Here is a 17,785-nt window from a genome sequence, read left to right on the forward strand (position 1 = left end):
TCTAGAAATTTTTTAAAAGTAAGAGATTAGTCTCGGTTACATATATGTCATATTTAGGAAAGTAAATAACATATTTAGGAAGGGCTTCCAGAAAAATTAATTGGTTCTGCATTGGAAGGTTTCATTCAAAAGTTAATTGGAATCAGGAGATAAAAGAGTAAGAGGTTCAAAAGAACGTAATAACATCAAGTCTAGACAAGATCCAAATTGCATAAAAAAAAGAAACACACAAAAATTGTATATAACTCAAATCTGAATTAATCAAAACCATATATCAGTTACAAGCAAAATATTTTGTAGATAAGTAAAAAACTGACGCATATCCAACCCACTCTCCTACTATTTTTCCTCAAGAAAATGTGAAAATGAATCTTTCATATTGAAAGGAGAGATACACAATAGTCTCAATCCTTAGTTTGACGCATTTTCTTTCTAGATTCTGGCGTCGCGTCTGCTTTACCTCCATCTGTAATAGACGAATCCTGGATGTTCATATAATAAAAATGAACCGGTAAGGCTTTTGAGAGACTAAAGATTGGCCACAAAGTTACAGTAAATGAACCAGCTACTCTTACCTTTTCCTGTTTCTGTGATCTCATACCCTGTCTTCGTGATTTTCTGTTTTCCTTTATCTGCTTCTCCTACATTCAAGAGTTTTGGTAAGCACTCTCATCTGAAGAAGAAGTGAAACGCACTTGTTTGCATTTTCTCAATAAAACCCAAACCTGAGATGGAGTGTCTGGGTTATCCACTTGGGTTCTGAGCATTCCTTGTTTTTGTGATCTCTTATCCTTTCTTTGTGATCTTCTGTTCCCTTTTATCTGCTTCTCCTAACATTAAAGCCGGTAATTTTATTAGGACTCATCAGAAGAACTCGTTGGCATGCTCTCTGGATCATCAACTTCATCATCATCATCATCATCATTGGTTCTAAGCTTTTATTCCTTCATTAGTTTTTCAGAACGAGCATGCTTCTGAAATGAGGCAAATCAAAATAAAAAAACCTTAAGAATAACTAGAAGACTGAAACAAAGCAAAAAGAAAAAACAATACTTACAGATTTTATTCTACTCTTTATTCCAATTTGGCCACATAGATACAAAGAAAACACAGGCGGATGAGCAGTGCTAGCTAGAAACCCAGTTAAGGCTCTAGGAGCTTTCCAAGCACATGAGAGAACACTGCAATCACTTCTTACATTCCCTGTCTCCTTTCGTTAGATTGCATATGTTCACACATTCCACAGACACAGCTTCACCACAACGGAGACGAGTAGCTAAGATTGAGATGAACACCTTTCCACGGACGCACGTCCGTGTAGATCTCCAGCACCAAACATCCCACCGAACACAAGTCTAGATACATGTCGGCGACCCCGTCACGACGACGACGACGGAGAGGAGACGATGACGACGGAGAGGAGACGACGACCACGACGACGGAGAGGAGACGACGACGACGATGGAGAGGAGGAGACAACGACGACGGAGATGAGATGACGACGACGGAGATGAGATGACGACGACGGCAGAGAAGGAGACACGACAAAGATATTTCAAATCGGAATCTCAATTTTTTTTAATTTAATCAATCAAAAAGAATTAAAGGAGAGGACATAAGGGTAAATGACACACTTAATGAAACCTATTTTTGTGACTTTTGGCTATGAGTGCTATTTTGGGGACAAAAAGTTAGATTAGTGCTATTTGGATCATTTTCTCTAAAAACAACTCCTACAGAATAACATCTATAGAGATGTTATTTGAGAATTTAGAAAATTGAAATAAAAAAAACATTGCCTTGCTGTCAAAAAACTTCCGACTCTTGCTGTAACAGGTTTCTCTAACCTAAAACTCTGTGAAACCTGAACCTGTGGTTTCATCACTTACGCCTCGAAGATTGATTCAATTGAAGTAAAGCCATCGTGGAAAACAGGGCAGAGAGAGTGAGGACGAGTTCATGGATCTTAGTAGCAGTTGCTTCTTTTAACTCTAGCTTTGTCCCCTCTTATCTCCAGAACCTGAAGAAACAATACCAGAGCCAGTCATCATCTCTAAGAATAGATTGTATAAAGACATGAAAACAACTAATCAAGAATGAAGATTGTGAAATACCTCTGGTCTAGAGTCAATAACACCACCAGACATTCCCACATCAACTCTCCAGACGCAGCAACCGTATTCACTAACAAGGAAAAAAGAAATATTTCATTACACCTTTTCTACAGAATTTGTGTTTAAGATAATTGGCAATGAGTTTAAAAAAAGAACCAGTTTACGCCTGATAACTGAGGACTATGTCCTGCCACAATCCCCTTCAACGTTCATCTCATGGTTCCCATTAACCAATAACCATTAAGTATTGGACAATAAATTGCAAAGTGTTAGTCGTATCTTTCTCTGTGCTTTCTGTAACACATGTCAAATTCAAGTGTGATGATAGCATTCAAACCTGGAAAACAGCTCCAGCGTTAGCTTTGACCTGTTCATTAAGTTGCCTCAATAAAGAGAGTATTGCAATTTCATCACGATCTAGTATATCTCTTACCTGAACTACTAACTGTAATTTTCATGTATCAGTTTCACATAAGTTGGTACTTAGAAAGATATGAAGTAGTGTGACTGTAGAAGCCAAATCAAACTATCTTAAACATCAAGACAACAATTTATAAACAGATTTATTGGAACAGGTTGCTTTCACGACAAGCATAGTATATTGTAATATATGTCAATGGCCAAGTTTGATTTCTTTATGCATATTCATAGTGATTAGGAAGATAATGAGATAAACCCGTAAGAAAAATATATTGACCAAAATTAATATTTCCTGTTTCAAATCACCTACATAACTTTAAAATCTATACAAGTTATTTTATCAAATCACCTAAAATTTTTTTATTTGTATTTTTAAACTTCCATCAAAATCACCCAAATAACTTCAAAACTCACCTAAATCCCATTAAAATTAAAACACCCTAAAAGCTTCTAAAACCATTGATTCAATACACCCCCCTTAAATGGGTTCTTTATCATGGGCTTGATTTTTAACTGACCCAAAGTAATGGGCCAAAGATTTAAAGGTAATTCCGAACTCTCATCTCAGTTAAGTGCGGGTCAAATATAAAACCCGACCGGAATCCGGAAGAAGGTGGGTGGTTATCTGTTGATTAATTCACTAGGGCACCCGCAATTAAACCCTCGTCGACCCTTTGTTCTGCCGGAGAGTTCAAAAAGTTGGCCGAGACAGAGAGAAAGAGAAAATAAGAATGGGAGACAGGGGAGGAGGAGGAGATAGCAGCAGCAGCGAAGAGGAAGATGATCCCAAGTGGAAAGCCGCCATCAATTCCATAGTCACCACCACAGCTTACGCCGCCTCCGCCACGAAAGCCGCCGCCGCAGCTGCTACTCAGCAAAACGAAGATGGAGAGTTTCGACTCAAACCTAAAAAGCTAACACATGCCCAAATCAAGGTTAGTCCAATTCGGTCTCTCTCATACAGAGGATAGAGAATGGTTTCATTGTCTAATTAATGAGATTAGAGTTGTTTAGTTTAGTCGAATTTGAGTGTTCAGTTTCTTCTATGGTGTTGAGTTGATTTAAGGTAAAAGCTTGAAAACAGGTGAAGAAGCTATTGAATGAGATGGTGGAGAATACGTTAGACTTTGTGAAAGATCCTACTCTCACTCTTGTTCCCCAAGATGATGAAGAACCAGAGAATGACTGTGGAGTTCGGCTGTTTAAGCGCTGTTCAACTGGCATAGTCTTTGATCACGTAGGTTAGTCACCCTCTTCTAAACTCCAGTTATAAAATCTTTGATTATTGTTTGCTACTCTGTCAAAGAAACTTATTTGTCTTCCTGTGTTTAACCAGATGAGCTGCAAGGACCTAAGAAGAAGCCTAATTTACACCCTTCTAGAGGACTTGAAGCAAGCTCTAAAGAGGTTTCTCATCATTAAGCACGATTTTGTCCTGTTTTATTCAGGAAAATCAATCTGTAAAGGCTGATGTCTTTGTTTTTGTTTTGTTTTACTGCAGTTTAAGAAACGAATAAAATCGATTGCTGTTGACGGGTCGGATGTATTGTCTGCTGCTGTGGAGGCAGCTAAGAAAGCCTCAGCTAGACTAGAGGCTAAAGAGGCGGCTGCGAAAGCTAAAGCCAAGAAAGAAGAAGAGAGAGTCGCTGAACTGAAGAAAGTAAGAGGAGAGAAATGGCTACCTTCCGTTGCACGTGCATTGCAGGTATATATTAATATAGTCTTCTTGTTTTCATTATTTTCTTAGGACAGTTGTTACACATGATGAACTTGACAAATATCTCTTTGTATGTATATAATTTGCAGCTAAACAAAAATTCAACAGGGAGATCTGCAAAATCCTAAACATCCATCCATTCACTCAACTTGTATCTCAAGTTAGGAGAGAGAGAGAGAGAGAGAGAGAGAGAGAGAGAGAGAGAGAGAGAGAGAGATCATTTATTCTTGATGTAGCGATCAGAGTGAAGTTCTTCAGATTTGAAAGGAAATCCTTCTTGTCCATCTTTTATATCTCATCAACTTTTTTATGTTCATGATCACATAAATGATACAAGTCAGATTATTACATGAGAAATTCACACATTTTTTTTTTATTGAAACTGCCTTTAAACCATTTAAATCATTGGCAAAATTCAACAAGAAAATTAATGTATTTTACACGTTGGAAATTGTGAAGACAAAAACACTTTCGATGACATTAACAATACTATTGTGAGGACAAAAACACTTTTGATGACATTAACAATACTATTTCGTAGGGACGGCCCATTATATGCTCACAAGAGTTGTAGTCTTATATAAGCCCAAGCCCATCATAAACAAAGCCCTAATTTCCTAGTAAACCTAGCTTCAGTAACAGACTATATATTCTGTTAACACTCTCATTCCCTTCCTCCTTCGTTGAGAGAAACCCTAGAAGAGACCTCCATTTCCCCCAAAAAGACCCGGCGGCGAAGATGAAGTACAACCCAAGAGTCACCTCCTCCCGCAGGAAGAACCGCAAGGCCCACTTCACAGCCTCGTCGAGCGAGAGACGCGTCATCATGAGCTCGCCTCTCTCCACCGACCTTCGCGCCAAGTACAACGTCAGATCCATGCCCATCCGCAAGGACGACGAGGTCCAGATCGTCCGCGGGACCTACAAGGGCCGCGAGGGAAAGGTCGTCCAGGTGTACCGTCGCAAGTGGGTGATCCACATCGAGAGGATCACGAGGGAGAAGGTGAACGGGACCACTGTGAACGTCGGTGTTCAGCCGTCGAAGGTTGTGATAACGAAGCTGAGGTTGGACAAGGACAGGAAGTCGCTTTTGGAGAGGAAGGCCAAGGGACGTGCCGCGGCGGATAAGGACAAGGGGACAAAGTTTACCGCTGAGGATGTTATGCAGAACGTTGATTAAACAAAAAGGTTTTTAATCTTTTAGTTTTAATCGTTAAGAGTACTGTTTTGTCTTTGGTCGAATGTTTTATTTATGTTGCGGACATGAGAAGTATCATTTCAATTTCAATTATGAGTTTAACTCTTTAGCCATTTTCTATGCATTTTATATGAATGTTTGCTTTTTTTGTCTTTGTTGATTTAGTTTTCAATTTGTGAATTGTGCATCTAGAAATGTTAAGCTAGAGATTTGATAGTACGAGTCATTGGATTTGGTAGCTAAGATGAATTGATTCAGTTAGCAATTGTGGTACAGTTGTTTTTTGCGTGACCTTAAAATCAATAGGAGGCTCCATTTATTAGAGGTCGTTATCTTTTTGTATATATGGCTTTGCTCAACTCTGAAACTAGAAGAAAATCACTCGTATAGGTCAATTTCATTACCTCTCTTCTGCTTCAAATTATAATTTCATTACTTTTTAGCTTCTAATATGCTTTTTCAAATTCTCTGTAACCCAATGTAATACTGAAACCAGTGTTGTTAAACCCGGACCGGACCGGCGGTCGGACCGGGTTCAGCCGTGAACCGGACACCTATCCGGGTTGGTTTAATGTGAAAACCCAACTAAAGTTGAACCGGTTAAAAACCCATGTTGAACTGCTAAAAACCCGGGAACCGAGTGACCCAACGAACCGACGAAACCCTGGTTCGTATAAAAATCAAAATTTTGTTAATAAAATAATTATTTTTTCTCCCTTTTAACATATATACTATTTTGTTTGTCACAAATTGCAACCAAAATAGAGTTTTGTAACTAATGTGTATATAATTTTTATAGGTGATGAAGATTTAGAAGGACAAAGATTTGGAGAATAAACTTTAAATGTTTTTTTTCCTATTGACTTTAGATTTGAACTATTAATTTTTTTTATTATTTTTATCACATTTCAATTTGTTATTTTTGAAAGTTTTCTAAACATTATGACTATTTTTTGAAAAAAATATATATAATATTTATAAAATAATAAATTTAATTGAATCTAATCGACCCCGGTCGAACCAGGTCGAACCACAATGATCCGTGACCCAAAATATTTCCTGTCCGGTTTTAAAAACACTGACTGAAACATAAAATAGTAGTAGACAAAGACAAACTTTGGATTAGAACAAAGACCATTTTTTTTTCTTTGATCAAAGAACAAAGACCATCATTTATACAATTTTCCAAAGTTCTGCTTCCAAAATTATCCTTCCTCGATCCAGGTTGATATAAAATGGTTTTATTTGAGCATTTTACTAAAATAGTCCACCCGTAAAAAAATGAAAACGAGTTTGAAAAACAATAAACTACAAAGGTCTACAAAGGTCTCAATTGTTTTTTTTTCATTCTCGTTGTCACACTACAAAACATTGTGCCTTCGGAATGCATTGATAATTCTGCTTTTTGATCAATCTTCCATGAGTGTCTCTCGTTCCCAAACCGAAAATAGGACAATTCACCTGGGAAAGAAACTGATATAATTGTTTCACTGAGCATATTGTTCAAGAATAGCCTAGAAACAACAAATCCCGAAAAATAACTCTTCCAAGAGAAGTTTTACCTCATTATTAAACCGAAAACAACAAATCCTTGGTTACTTGTATCTACTGAGCTGCTCTCTTCAAGGTTTAAGAGCAAGCGAGACACCAAACCTCGGGTACTTGTCCAACGTCTTGGTATCAATCTCCCCTGCGATCGTCACGATCGATTTCGGGAGAACCTCATGCTGCACGAGAGCTCCAAGCTTACCATTACTGTTCAGTTTAGCTTTCACACTCGTCAAGTGATCAACCGCATACAATCCACCGACGGTAATCACGTTCTCATTCGTGGAGAATCTCCTGTAAACCTCTCCCACCGCAGCGCTCCTCTTGGACTCATCTAGGTGTTGAAGGTAAGAGGCTTTGATCGAATCTGCTTTGTCTCCACTGTAGTAAACCAAAAAGAGTGTCAGATTATTTATGTTAATATTAAAAATACAAACCTTTTTATATGAATCATCATCTTACAGTATTACAGAGGCGCATTTGTCTGGTTTTGTGACACTGATTCCGAAGTTGTACTTGGTGAAAGAGCGAGAGGTGGTGTCGTATCCAGCTTCGGCACCGAATGAGATAGTTGGCGAACCGAGAGTAGCGGTTAGATCAACGAGAGGGTTTTGTTTCAAAGCTGCAGTGGCTGTAACCGTCGCGTGATCATGGAAGTATTGAACCTCAAGCTGTAAGAGTTAGAAATTCATCACAAGGCTGTTAAAAAATCATTAACTATAAAAATAAAAATCAAAACTATACTAAAAGGGACAAACGAAAGCCTCTGAGAGTGTCCAGCTAGGATTGGAAATTCAGCCAATCAGGTTGCAACAATCCACGTCCTTTAATTGTTATTTCGGGTTGGGCCTTTTAATTTGGTTCACGGCCTGTGTTGTCTTTAGCTTAAGCCCATCTCTTCTCTTTCTCTTCTCTCGACCTTTGTTCAACCTTTCCACTCCTCATCTCTACATCGTCGAGAAACCCTTTTCTCTTCTCTCCGGAACCGTTTCGGCGATAGACCTCACCACTAAAGCTCTAATCAAACCTTGATTTAATGGCTTCCCTTCGGCTTCTATATTTTCCTATTTATATATCTCTTTTCATCGCTTTATGTTTCCATCAAATTTAATAGAAATCTCTCTGAAACTCATTCCGATGGAACTCACCGGCAAGTCGTCAGTTTCCAGCGACAGCAAAACCAGCGAGAAGACCGTCGCCTCCTCTGCGACTGAGAAACCCACTCCGAAACTCACCCGATGGAACTCACCAGCGACTCTTCAGTCTCCATCGACAACAGAACCAGCGAGAAGACCGTCGCCTACTCAGCGAAGCAAATGGCTCCGAAGAAGAAACCTCAGAAGCAAAGCAACAAAGCTTCTTTTTCTTCATCGTCGTCGTCAAAACCGGAACTTTCTTCAGGTCCCAAGCTTCAGATTTCGGCGGAGAACGAGGACCGTCTGCGACGGCTCTTGCTCAACTCCGGCCGCGCCGCTCCTCCGGCTCCGGCACCTGTCCACAGCGCGCTTTCCAAAAATCAGAAGGCGAAGAAACTCAATACCGTCTACGAGAAGCTCTCTTGCGAAGGATTTGTAGATGATCAGATTGAGCTCGCTCTCTCTTCTCTCAGGGTAACTCTCTCTCACCTCCTCGCATTTATTGGAATCTTGGAATTTTAGCTTAACCTAATTGAGAGTACCTATGGAGCAACGTTTGAGACTGCACTCGATTGGCTCTGCTTGAACTTACCGAGTCATGAGTTGCCTGTGAAGTTTTCTACAGGAACTTCTCGGTTTCCTACCGGAGGTATGGAATAAAGTCACGGCCCATAGACACTTCTCAAGGTTGTGGATTGATTCTTTTACCTTCCCATTGGGTGTATGTTACAGGTGGTTCTGTAGGTGTGATATTGAACTCAAGGGAGGATTGGAATGAGTCTTCTGACTCTTCTTCAGTCGAGCTCAAGCAGGAGGAGCCTGAAGTTTTGGTTCAGGTGAAGGGGAAGCAAGATGAAGATGCTCTTCGTGCTGACCAATCATCTCAAGCTGATTGGATCCGTCAGTATATGAGAAGACAGGAGGAGGTACATATTAGAATGATTCAAGTATTCCAAAAGCGCCATACATTATAGTTCTAGCCCCAGAGCAATATTGAATTTGCTTTGCTCATTGACTTCAAATTTTTAGGAGGAACTGGAATCTTGGGAAGATGAGGTAGATGGTGTTGGCTCCATTTGACTTCACAGAATCCTTATCGACGAAGAGGTTTGTCTTCGGATTCTCTTTTTTACATCTTCCTCTTGCTTTGATATAGCTCGATTTGGACTTCTTCCTCTTGCTTTGGTGTTACTCGATTGGAATAGTATTTATATTAATCGAATATTTGAATCCTCTTACTTTGATATTTCCCGATTGGGACTTCTTCCTCTTGATTTGATGTTGCTCGATTAGAAGAGTATGTACATTAATCAATTATTTGAATTTATCTCCAGGGAACTGCTATTCAAGGTTTTGTTCCAGCCGGTCGTGTAGGAACATTTGATCTGACAGCTGGTTCTGTCTATAACCTGACTACCTGAGGAATTTTTTTCGGATCCAAAAACAAAGTTCAGTTTGCGGTTGCTGATCATGTTGCCATCGTCTCATTTAGTTGGAATTCTGATTTATCGGTTCTTGAAAATCCTCTGGTTCTATTTCCAAAAGATAGGTTGAGGTTCCACAGCTACGAGCAGTTCAAAGGGCCTACCTCTCTAATCTGCAACAATAAGAAGTGTGAGAAAAGCGAAGTCACCGGCATTGCTCAATAAGTGTTGGTTAGTCTTTCATCAATGTTTGGTCAGCGCTAATATCTAATCTTATTTCAATGCAGGTACATCACGAAGATTTCTGTTTATGATAAGAGTGAGCAAGCAGTTTTTGTCATTCTCGGTGATGCTGGAAAGGATTTGACTGGGAAATATGTAGCCGAATTATTTGCTAACTACTTTGAGGTAAATTTAGACCAGTATATACATCGCAAATAATTTTGTGTTATAATGTAGTTTAATTTGAACTAACTAAAATTTTGCTTTAGTGTTAGTCTAATGAGGGAGTAGGAGCTGACCATTGCGTACCGGTGCCGCGAGCATTGCTTGATACAATAGGGCAGACACGCAGAGTCATTGTGAAAGTGTCGGAGTGTCGGACCACAATTTGCAAGGTAAGACTAAGACCATAACTGTGACCAAGATACTCCCACCAGAAGATTCACTTCCAGCAAGGTCCGATGGTATTCCGAATACTGGAGGTGAGGAAACTGCTCCTTCCAGCGTCCTTGGAGATTCTGCTGGTGATAGGTCTAGAAAAGCTGCTGAGAGTCTTGAGTCGGACGAAGCCAAGCGGTCCAAGAGTGACTAATAAGCTTCAACTTATGTTCATACGCAGTGATTAATTTTGCTGCAGTTCAAGTACTGTTTTTGTGTTCCCTAATGACTTTTGTCTTCTTTCCATTTCAATTTCAGACTTTTGTCATCTTTTGTTTAAGTTCTTTGAGAACAATTTTCATTATATGGTTTTTATTTATCTTTAAAGCAATTTTCGTATTCTATTATGATCTTTTAATAGTACATAAAGATTAGCATAGTTTATTTTCTCCTATCATCATGATTCTTATACATCAATATCCTGTAATAATTAGAAAACACATATGTAACCAGTAATTGGTTCAGTTAATAGAGATGATTCATGTAAGAGATGGGAGAGACTTTATCATTTGTGTTCTAACGCTTGTGCAAGCGATTATCCGTTAATGATTCTTGAGATGTAACGAAACCATGGGAAAAGGAGTTGGTTGCGGTGTTTAGGACTTGGCTAAGAATCACATAAGAACCCCAACTGATTTTTTATTTTGTCAAGAACCACAAACTAAATGAAGAAGACAAAGCACTTATGACAGAAGAGAGATGAGGATATTGAAACAGAATTGTTGGTGACATCATATTTTGTGAAGTGGAAAACACTGAAGAGGATGATTCATGTAAGAGATGCAACTGCAAAAAGTCAAAACTAGCTTGGAGTTGTCTGTAAGTTCACCTTGCTCCTCTTTAATCTTTGCATGTAAGATATTCAAAACTAGCTTGGAGTTGACTGTTGTTTGAGTCTCTATAGTTACTCTGAATTTTTGCTGCTGAGTTTATTGCATAGAGGCTAGAGCCATGTTCATGTCTAGATTGCTTCAAGCCTTCAGCAAACTAATCCATTAAGACTCTGTTTTGACTACCCGCAAACAGATTGAGAATTCATTTGCATTAGCTCCCAAACACAAAAGAACAACAAAACTCTCTCTACAGAGATCATGCAGAGAGATCCCAGAGATTCTTACTTAGATTTCTATCACCACTGCTGGAACTGGTATCACTGTGCTATTCACTGTGATTTGTACCCTTGCTTCAAGTCGTGTTCCCTTTTGTACAAACAAGTCCTTCAACACTGGAGTTTGGTAATACTGTCTTGGGGTGTGGATAAACTCAGGGAGATGATTACTTACGGCATGCCTTTTCCATGGGTAAGACATTCTTCATGTCTGACTGTATTGTTCTTGCGATCAAGGAACAAGAATCAGCAGCTCCTGCTAATAACCCTTTCTGATATTTCTGTTGCTTTGCAGGTTATGGCTTTTAAGTTAACAATGAGAACCAGAGTAATCTCTGTGGACGCAAAAGCGACCAGTATCTTATTTTCTAATCTATTTTATCCTTTGTAAATTATATGTGTCTCCAATGACCTGAAGAATATATAAATTTGTTTTTGTTCTAGATAATCAAGAAAAAACAAATATTTGAATACAAAATATGTTACCCAAGACACTCTTTTTTCACGTGATGGGCAAGAGAAAAATTAGAAATTTTGCAACACAACGATCAACAGGTTCTAAAATAATTTTTGTTTTTTATTTAAGAAGAAAAGGAAGAAAAATAGAAAGTGATATTGATGAAGTAAATATGAGATTAGTGTTAATGCTGAAAATAGATATGCCAAGACTGAAATAATATTTGTGTTTTGCAAAGTCTTCACATTTTCCTTATGAAATTAGAAACTGCAAATATAACAAACTAAAATCAATTTAACAGTGTAATAAGAAAATAATTAAGCCCTTTCTCAAAAAAATAAAAAATAAAATCATATCAATATTAATTTGCAAATTAAATACTTCAGTTTTATTTCACAATGAGATTATTGTGGTGTTACATTATTTTTAAAAATCAGGGATATGCAAAATAAAATAAAACTTAACAAAAATAAAATATTAAGTTCAAGAAAGAAAACAAAATAAACATTTGTTACAGTACATTATAAATTAAAGCATTTCAAATATAAAATAAAATTGTAAAGCTATTTAAATTGTTAAAACTACTGTACACCAAACGTTCACACTAAAAATATATATACACTAATCTCCTATACTAAAAGGAGAAAAGAACGAATGGAGAAGCATGCCGCCTACTTTAAATTATTTATCCAATCATATATATCATTCTTAAATATTAAAAATCTAACAAAAATATATAAGTTATGGAACAATCAAACATTTCTGTTGAAAGAGCTGAAAAGCATGTGTAATCAAAAATATAAAGTGGTTGTGGTGACAAATACTATCCTTACAATACATAAAGGTAAAAAAGAATACAAAATTAAATTTCTAAATACATATTGATTAATAACTTTTATTTAAAAGAAATACAATTTTTTCATGGTCACATAATACACATTTTTCCTTTGACAAGGTAATAAAAATCATCAACAACTTTAAAAAAAAATTAGATTCAGTAGATGAGTTAGAGTTATATCTTTCATCTTGAGCTGAGCTAAGCTCAGAAGATAACAACCAAGGAAACACAGCCAAGACAAGTTTTGACATCATCCGAACTTTGATTTGTATTCTAAACTCTGTTTTGGTAGTTTTGCAAATTAATAAAAAGGTTTTATTACAAAAAAATATCTAAAACTATATGCAATATTTAATCAACAAAAAACAGAGCATGTTTCCCTTCATATACTATATCCTGCACAGTACATTATTTATAAATATGATAATTCTGTAATATTTTATATTCACATAAGAAATTAATTGTAATATTGTAAAAGTAATTATCCGCGCGTAGCGCGGAAAACGATCTAGTAAAAATAAAAGAGTTAGAAATTCATCAGAAGGCTCATTAATTATTAGATTAAGATTATAAAAAAAAAAAAAATCACCATGCTGGAGTTGTAATCAGGAACTTTGAAGGAAGCGATGGCTTTTGTAGAGGGGAGGATCTCGGTGATTGTGATGGTTGTCATGACCTGACCAAAAGTTTGAAAAAAAAAGACATTTGGTTTTTAACTAACTTCTTGTAGTAATAATGACAAAAAAGTTGTGAATAAGAAGATCAAAGAGGACTCCTTTGTACATTGGAATCAGTATCGATTTTGAGATCGAAGAGGGCGTTTCGGAACTTGTATTGAGTAGAAACATGAGCAGCATGGACAACTCCTTTCTTAACAACAGTGGAAGTAAGAGCCTATAGAGAACAAGTGTCAGTGAGTGGGTATGCATTGTGAGCTTCTGAATTTGAATTTTTGAATTTGAACTTACGACGCCGGAGACAGAGTTAGTGGAGATACTGAACTTCTGATCGGTGTTGTAATCTCTGGTCAACAGATCTGTTTACCATGAAAGAAAGAAAGAAAGATTCAGCTTTAAACCCAGAAGAGACTTAATGCAACGGCGGCGTTTCGGGTACACTAGATATCGAAAGCTTAGAGAGAGTGTGAAGAAGATTATTATTATTACCTCTGGCCTTTTTGCCGATGTCGGCGAATAGTCCCGGTCCCTTATTCATCCTCCCTGATCCGAGAGCCAGCCTATAGAGTTGCTAGAGAGAGAGAGACCGAGAGGAGAATCCACAAGGCAAATATACATTAGAGTGAAGACTTAATGATACTAGTAAATATATGCGCCTTTGTCAACAACTAACAAAAGCGCTTTCTTGGTGTAGTCGGTTATCACGTCAGTCTAACACACTGAAGGTCCCCGGTTCAAACCCGGGCGAAGCCAATATTATTATTTTCTTTTTTTTACTTTTCGAAAGAAAAATTTAGGCTACCAAGCCCATTGGACTTTCGGATGGCTCTTCTAAAGCGACCAACGTTCAATGGATGATAAATTGACAACCAAAGCATAGTATTATGTCAGGAGAAGTATTTATTATTCAAAATAACCAAATGTTTAATTAAAAAATAAATATACATGATAAGATTAACTAATCTAGACATTATGGTTTAGACTTAATGGATGGGATTCTCGGAATGGGTTTCTATTTTTTTAAGTAAAAGTTAAATATTAAAAATTAAAAATAAAACTTTTTAAAATAATTTCAAAAAACATTTTTGAATTTCGACGATTAATATCCGATTTTTACGTTGCTTGTTAGGTCTAAAGTGATCGGCCGACTCACGACTAGCGATTCGAACATGGAATATAAAATTTTTTGTGACAAAAAATTAAAAATTATCTATTTCGAAAAAATTGTCCTTATATTAATTTAGAAATTATATCTCTTTCTTTTTGGTATTACGCCATGACTTGTATATATCTTTCCATGTAACTATCTTCATTTATTTTATGTGGTATTATTTATCTATTTTTATTGATATATATCTATTTTCTGTTCTTAAATAAAATGTACTGTTACTCAGGAATAAAAAAACAGTACAGAAACAATTTAAGAAAATTCTTTAAAGAATTCGATTAAAACTTCAATTTCAAGCTCCCAAAGGCTGTAAATTTTGTACTAAATATCAAACTTACAAGCAAACAAATCTTTTTTTAAAGAAAAAAGCAGAGATTAAGAGAGAAAGAGAATGAAGTGGGTGATCACAATTCACACAACCAATGTAGTAGCCTGAGCCTTAAGAAAGCCACGTACCGTCTTTTTTAAGTCTCCACCAAATCTCCATCCACTTCCACCATACATAACAAAGAATCAAACCTTGATCTAGCCAATTAAAACACGACAGGCCAGCTAAGACCCAATGCCACACATCACAGGTGAAAAGATTCTCTAAACTGGCCAAACCTTTAAACCAACTCCACAGAGATTAGTAACTCAAAAACTTCATCAACCGCATACCCACGTGTTACTTATGTAGATTATGGATGTTTATATGTTAGTGTTAGTAAAAAAATTATTTAAAATCTCTGTGATCGTTCTCTTTTTATTTGTATAATATATATACTTTACAAAATAAAATAAATAAGGATAAATTGAATTAGCTGATTAATTCATGATTTGGACGGGTACCTATCGCCAAAACTGGCACAACTTTGATAAGTACTTTGATATTTCATCTGTGTGAATGTGTTACCTTTTTCGGGGTTTCAATAAAGGTTGATGTTAGACTCTAATACATATATAGTTTAATTACTTGATTTTATCCCACCCCACATCATTTAAATATAGGCATTCTTAGATTATGCATTATAAAAAAATAAGATGGTCCTATTGTAAATATGGGTTTTCAGTTTCTGATGTAATTAATTAATCTGGAATTTCATATATTTATATGTTTATATGGTGTTCAGATTTCGGTGTTCATATATTTCTACGTATGAAATTAGCTCAATACGTATTTTTTTAACGTATTGAGCTAATTTCATACGTATGAAATTAGCTCAATGTAAAGAAAAAAAAAAGAAATTAGCTCAATGTTTATATCTCTCGCCATATGTATAAATAAAAATATAATAATTATTAAAGATTAAAAGTAGGATGAGATATTAATGGGTATGTGGAGGAATAAGAGAAGATGCACCACTTAGAGCCCACGTTCCCACTCTTAATCACCCAAAATTATAACAAAGACGTGCTCTCACATCTCATCTCACTTCCTCACCAGCTCACTTCACTCAATCCCTCTTTATTTTTTCCTTTCCTTTTAATTTCTTATACAACAATCTCTCTCAATCCTCAAGTAAAACAGAGGTGACCATATGGCTCTCGACACTCTCCATTCTCCAACCTCCACCACCGCTCCTCCTCCTTTCTTAACCGAGCCCGCGGAGAATCTTGAGTCATGGACCAAAAGAAAACGCACGAAACGACACCGGATTGTAGATCAGTCACACCCTCCATCCGAAGAAGAGTATCTCGCTCTCTGCCTCCTCATGCTTGCTCGTGGCTCCTCCTCGGATGATGATCATCACTCTCCTCCTCCACCGTCTGATCATCACCACCGGGACTACAAGTGCTCCGTCTGTGGTAAATCTTTCCCGTCTTACCAAGCGTTAGGTGGACACAAAACCAGTCACCGTAAACCGGTTAGTAATAATAACGAAGACACTAATAACAGTGGTAACGGTAACGTTACTAATAACGGGAAAATTAGTAACTGTTTAATGGGTCAAAGTGGGAAGACTCATAAGTGTTCTATCTGTTTTAAGTCGTTTCCATCTGGTCAAGCGTTGGGCGGTCACAAACGGTGTCATTACGACGGTGGTAACGGCAACGGTAGTAACAATCACGGTTTTGACCTGAATTTACCGGCTGATCACGATGAAACACCTGTAAGAAGTCAACTCTCCGGCGAAGAATCAAATTCGGTTGCGTGATTATTATTATTTTTTACCGATCAGCTAGCTAGTGATGAATCATTAGCTCAGATGCTGATGAGAGTCTGTAATGAAAATGATTGGAGTGGACTTTGGATTATTTTTAATTTCTTTTTACGTATAGGAAAAGAGAAAAGAAAATCTTCATGTAGTTATGCGTTTTTGGGTTTTGTTTATATAAAGTAAATAAAGAGGTATACTATTTGGATTTGTATTTTGTTTTAATAAGAGAAACTAGATTAATAAAACTTCTATTTCTTGGAAATTTCCTTTTTTCCATTTACTACTTCCGCAAGCAAAGGAGCCCCACTTCTATGAATCTGACTGTCAGTGATCTGTTCCTTACGATTAACGACTTTGCTAAACAACTTTTAATATTTAAGTAATTCCTAATTCGAAATAACATGTTTTGATTGGAGAAATTAGTATTAATTTTGGCAACGTTAGTATTAATTATTAAAGTAGTGATAGATCGGTTAGTAGTACCTAACCAAGCTAATCCTTAAGTGTCCTGTCGTCTTTGATTACTATTATCCGTTTTTTTCTTTTTCTTTGATTACTATAGATTGGTTGGCACTCACACTTCCCTCTTTTTCCTTTGTCTTATAAATCTGTATTACTTATTTTCTGAGTGTCAAGAGTCTATTATTCATTATGAATTTATGATGGTTTATCACGATAGAATATATTTTCACCATCACACGTCCTAATGGATCCCAGTTCTTATGTATCTTCTAAGAAAAAGAGTAGTTATGCATTCCGAAGAAAATGTAAATTTTGGGTATCTTCTCTGAATTTAGTGCTCATATATACAGACAGGTATCGTATGAAGTATTAGTACTTTTGTGACAATGAAATTTTGGGTATTAGTATTTAGTGCTCACACATTCCAGACGATAGTAAACAAGTGTCATGACAGGATATCCATTTTAGTCGGGTAAGGAAAATAGCTCTAGATTGGTAGAAGAGCAACTAATAAACAACCTGAGATATGTGCTATGACGAGAGCATTGGGAACACTGCCATCACACAACCAAGCAAACACAAAAAAGAATTATATCCTGAGATCGAATGTCTGAAATCTTAATAGCGAGTAATATACAGTAGAACGGAAAAGCCTACTTGTTCTAAGAGGTAAAAGACGCTGGCGGTTCTTGTTCTGTCCGAACCTCCACAGGTTAT

The 17,785-nt window shown here is 36.8% G+C and overlaps 4 protein-coding genes, 2 long non-coding RNA genes and 1 other non-coding gene across 9 annotated transcripts; 5 read left to right on the forward strand and 2 right to left on the reverse strand.

Annotated features, from left to right (window-relative positions):
- Positions 1-207: 207 nt before the first annotated feature.
- Positions 208-1,544, reverse strand: LOC130504552 (uncharacterized). The gene is made up of 4 exons (XR_008941322.1): positions 1,058-1,544; positions 726-974; positions 576-641; positions 208-482 (listed from the first exon to the last, which is right to left on the reverse strand). It is a non-coding gene; the product is annotated as an uncharacterized LOC130504552 (long non-coding RNA).
- Positions 1,545-3,175: 1,631 nt separating this feature from the next.
- LOC108852064 (uncharacterized) lies at positions 3,176-4,633 on the forward strand. Its single transcript, XM_018625551.2, has 5 exons — positions 3,176-3,469; positions 3,619-3,775; positions 3,871-3,941; positions 4,036-4,239; positions 4,341-4,633. The coding sequence occupies exons 1-5, from the start codon at positions 3,266-3,268 to the stop codon at positions 4,377-4,379; spliced, it is 675 nt and encodes a 224-aa protein (XP_018481053.1). The 5' UTR covers positions 3,176-3,265; the 3' UTR covers positions 4,380-4,633.
- A 283-nt stretch (positions 4,634-4,916) lies between these two features.
- Positions 4,917-5,562, forward strand: LOC108852068 (60S ribosomal protein L26-1). The gene has a single exon (XM_018625556.2). It carries the CDS (start codon positions 4,991-4,993, stop codon positions 5,429-5,431), a length of 441 nt encoding a protein of 146 aa, XP_018481058.1. The 5' UTR covers positions 4,917-4,990; the 3' UTR covers positions 5,432-5,562.
- A 1,222-nt stretch (positions 5,563-6,784) lies between these two features.
- LOC108852062 (mitochondrial outer membrane protein porin 2-like) lies at positions 6,785-13,896 on the reverse strand. The gene is made up of 6 exons (XM_056999170.1): positions 13,787-13,896; positions 13,589-13,656; positions 13,404-13,514; positions 13,210-13,296; positions 7,460-7,668; positions 6,785-7,378 (listed from the first exon to the last, which is right to left on the reverse strand). The coding sequence occupies exons 1-6, from the start codon at positions 13,833-13,835 to the stop codon at positions 7,072-7,074; spliced, it is 831 nt and encodes a 276-aa protein (XP_056855150.1). The 5' UTR covers positions 13,836-13,896; the 3' UTR covers positions 6,785-7,071.
- Positions 7,924-10,561, forward strand: LOC108852070 (uncharacterized). Of its 3 annotated transcripts, none has more exons than XR_008941323.1 (6): positions 7,924-8,782; positions 8,866-9,059; positions 9,163-9,240; positions 9,468-9,788; positions 9,845-9,965; positions 10,049-10,561. It is a non-coding gene; the product is annotated as an uncharacterized LOC108852070 (long non-coding RNA). The 3 variants fall into 3 exon arrangements; XR_008941324.1 differs by having other exon boundaries at positions 7,924-8,607; positions 9,468-9,747; XR_001949433.2 differs by having other exon boundaries at positions 7,925-8,782; positions 9,468-9,747.
- An 80-nt stretch (positions 13,897-13,976) lies between the features above and the next one.
- Positions 13,977-14,050, forward strand: TRNAV-AAC (transfer RNA valine (anticodon AAC)). Its single transcript has one exon. It is a non-coding gene; the product is annotated as a tRNA-Val (tRNA).
- A 1,741-nt stretch (positions 14,051-15,791) lies between these two features.
- LOC108852065 (zinc finger protein AZF1-like) lies at positions 15,792-16,858 on the forward strand. Its single transcript, XM_018625553.2, has one exon. It carries the CDS (start codon positions 15,986-15,988, stop codon positions 16,601-16,603), a length of 618 nt encoding a protein of 205 aa, XP_018481055.1. The 5' UTR covers positions 15,792-15,985; the 3' UTR covers positions 16,604-16,858.
- The last annotated feature ends 927 nt before the right edge of the window (positions 16,859-17,785 follow it).

This window comes from Raphanus sativus, unplaced genomic scaffold (genome assembly GCF_000801105.2).
Source record: "Raphanus sativus cultivar WK10039 unplaced genomic scaffold, ASM80110v3 Scaffold1654, whole genome shotgun sequence".
Taxonomy (NCBI): domain Eukaryota; kingdom Viridiplantae; phylum Streptophyta; class Magnoliopsida; order Brassicales; family Brassicaceae; genus Raphanus; species Raphanus sativus.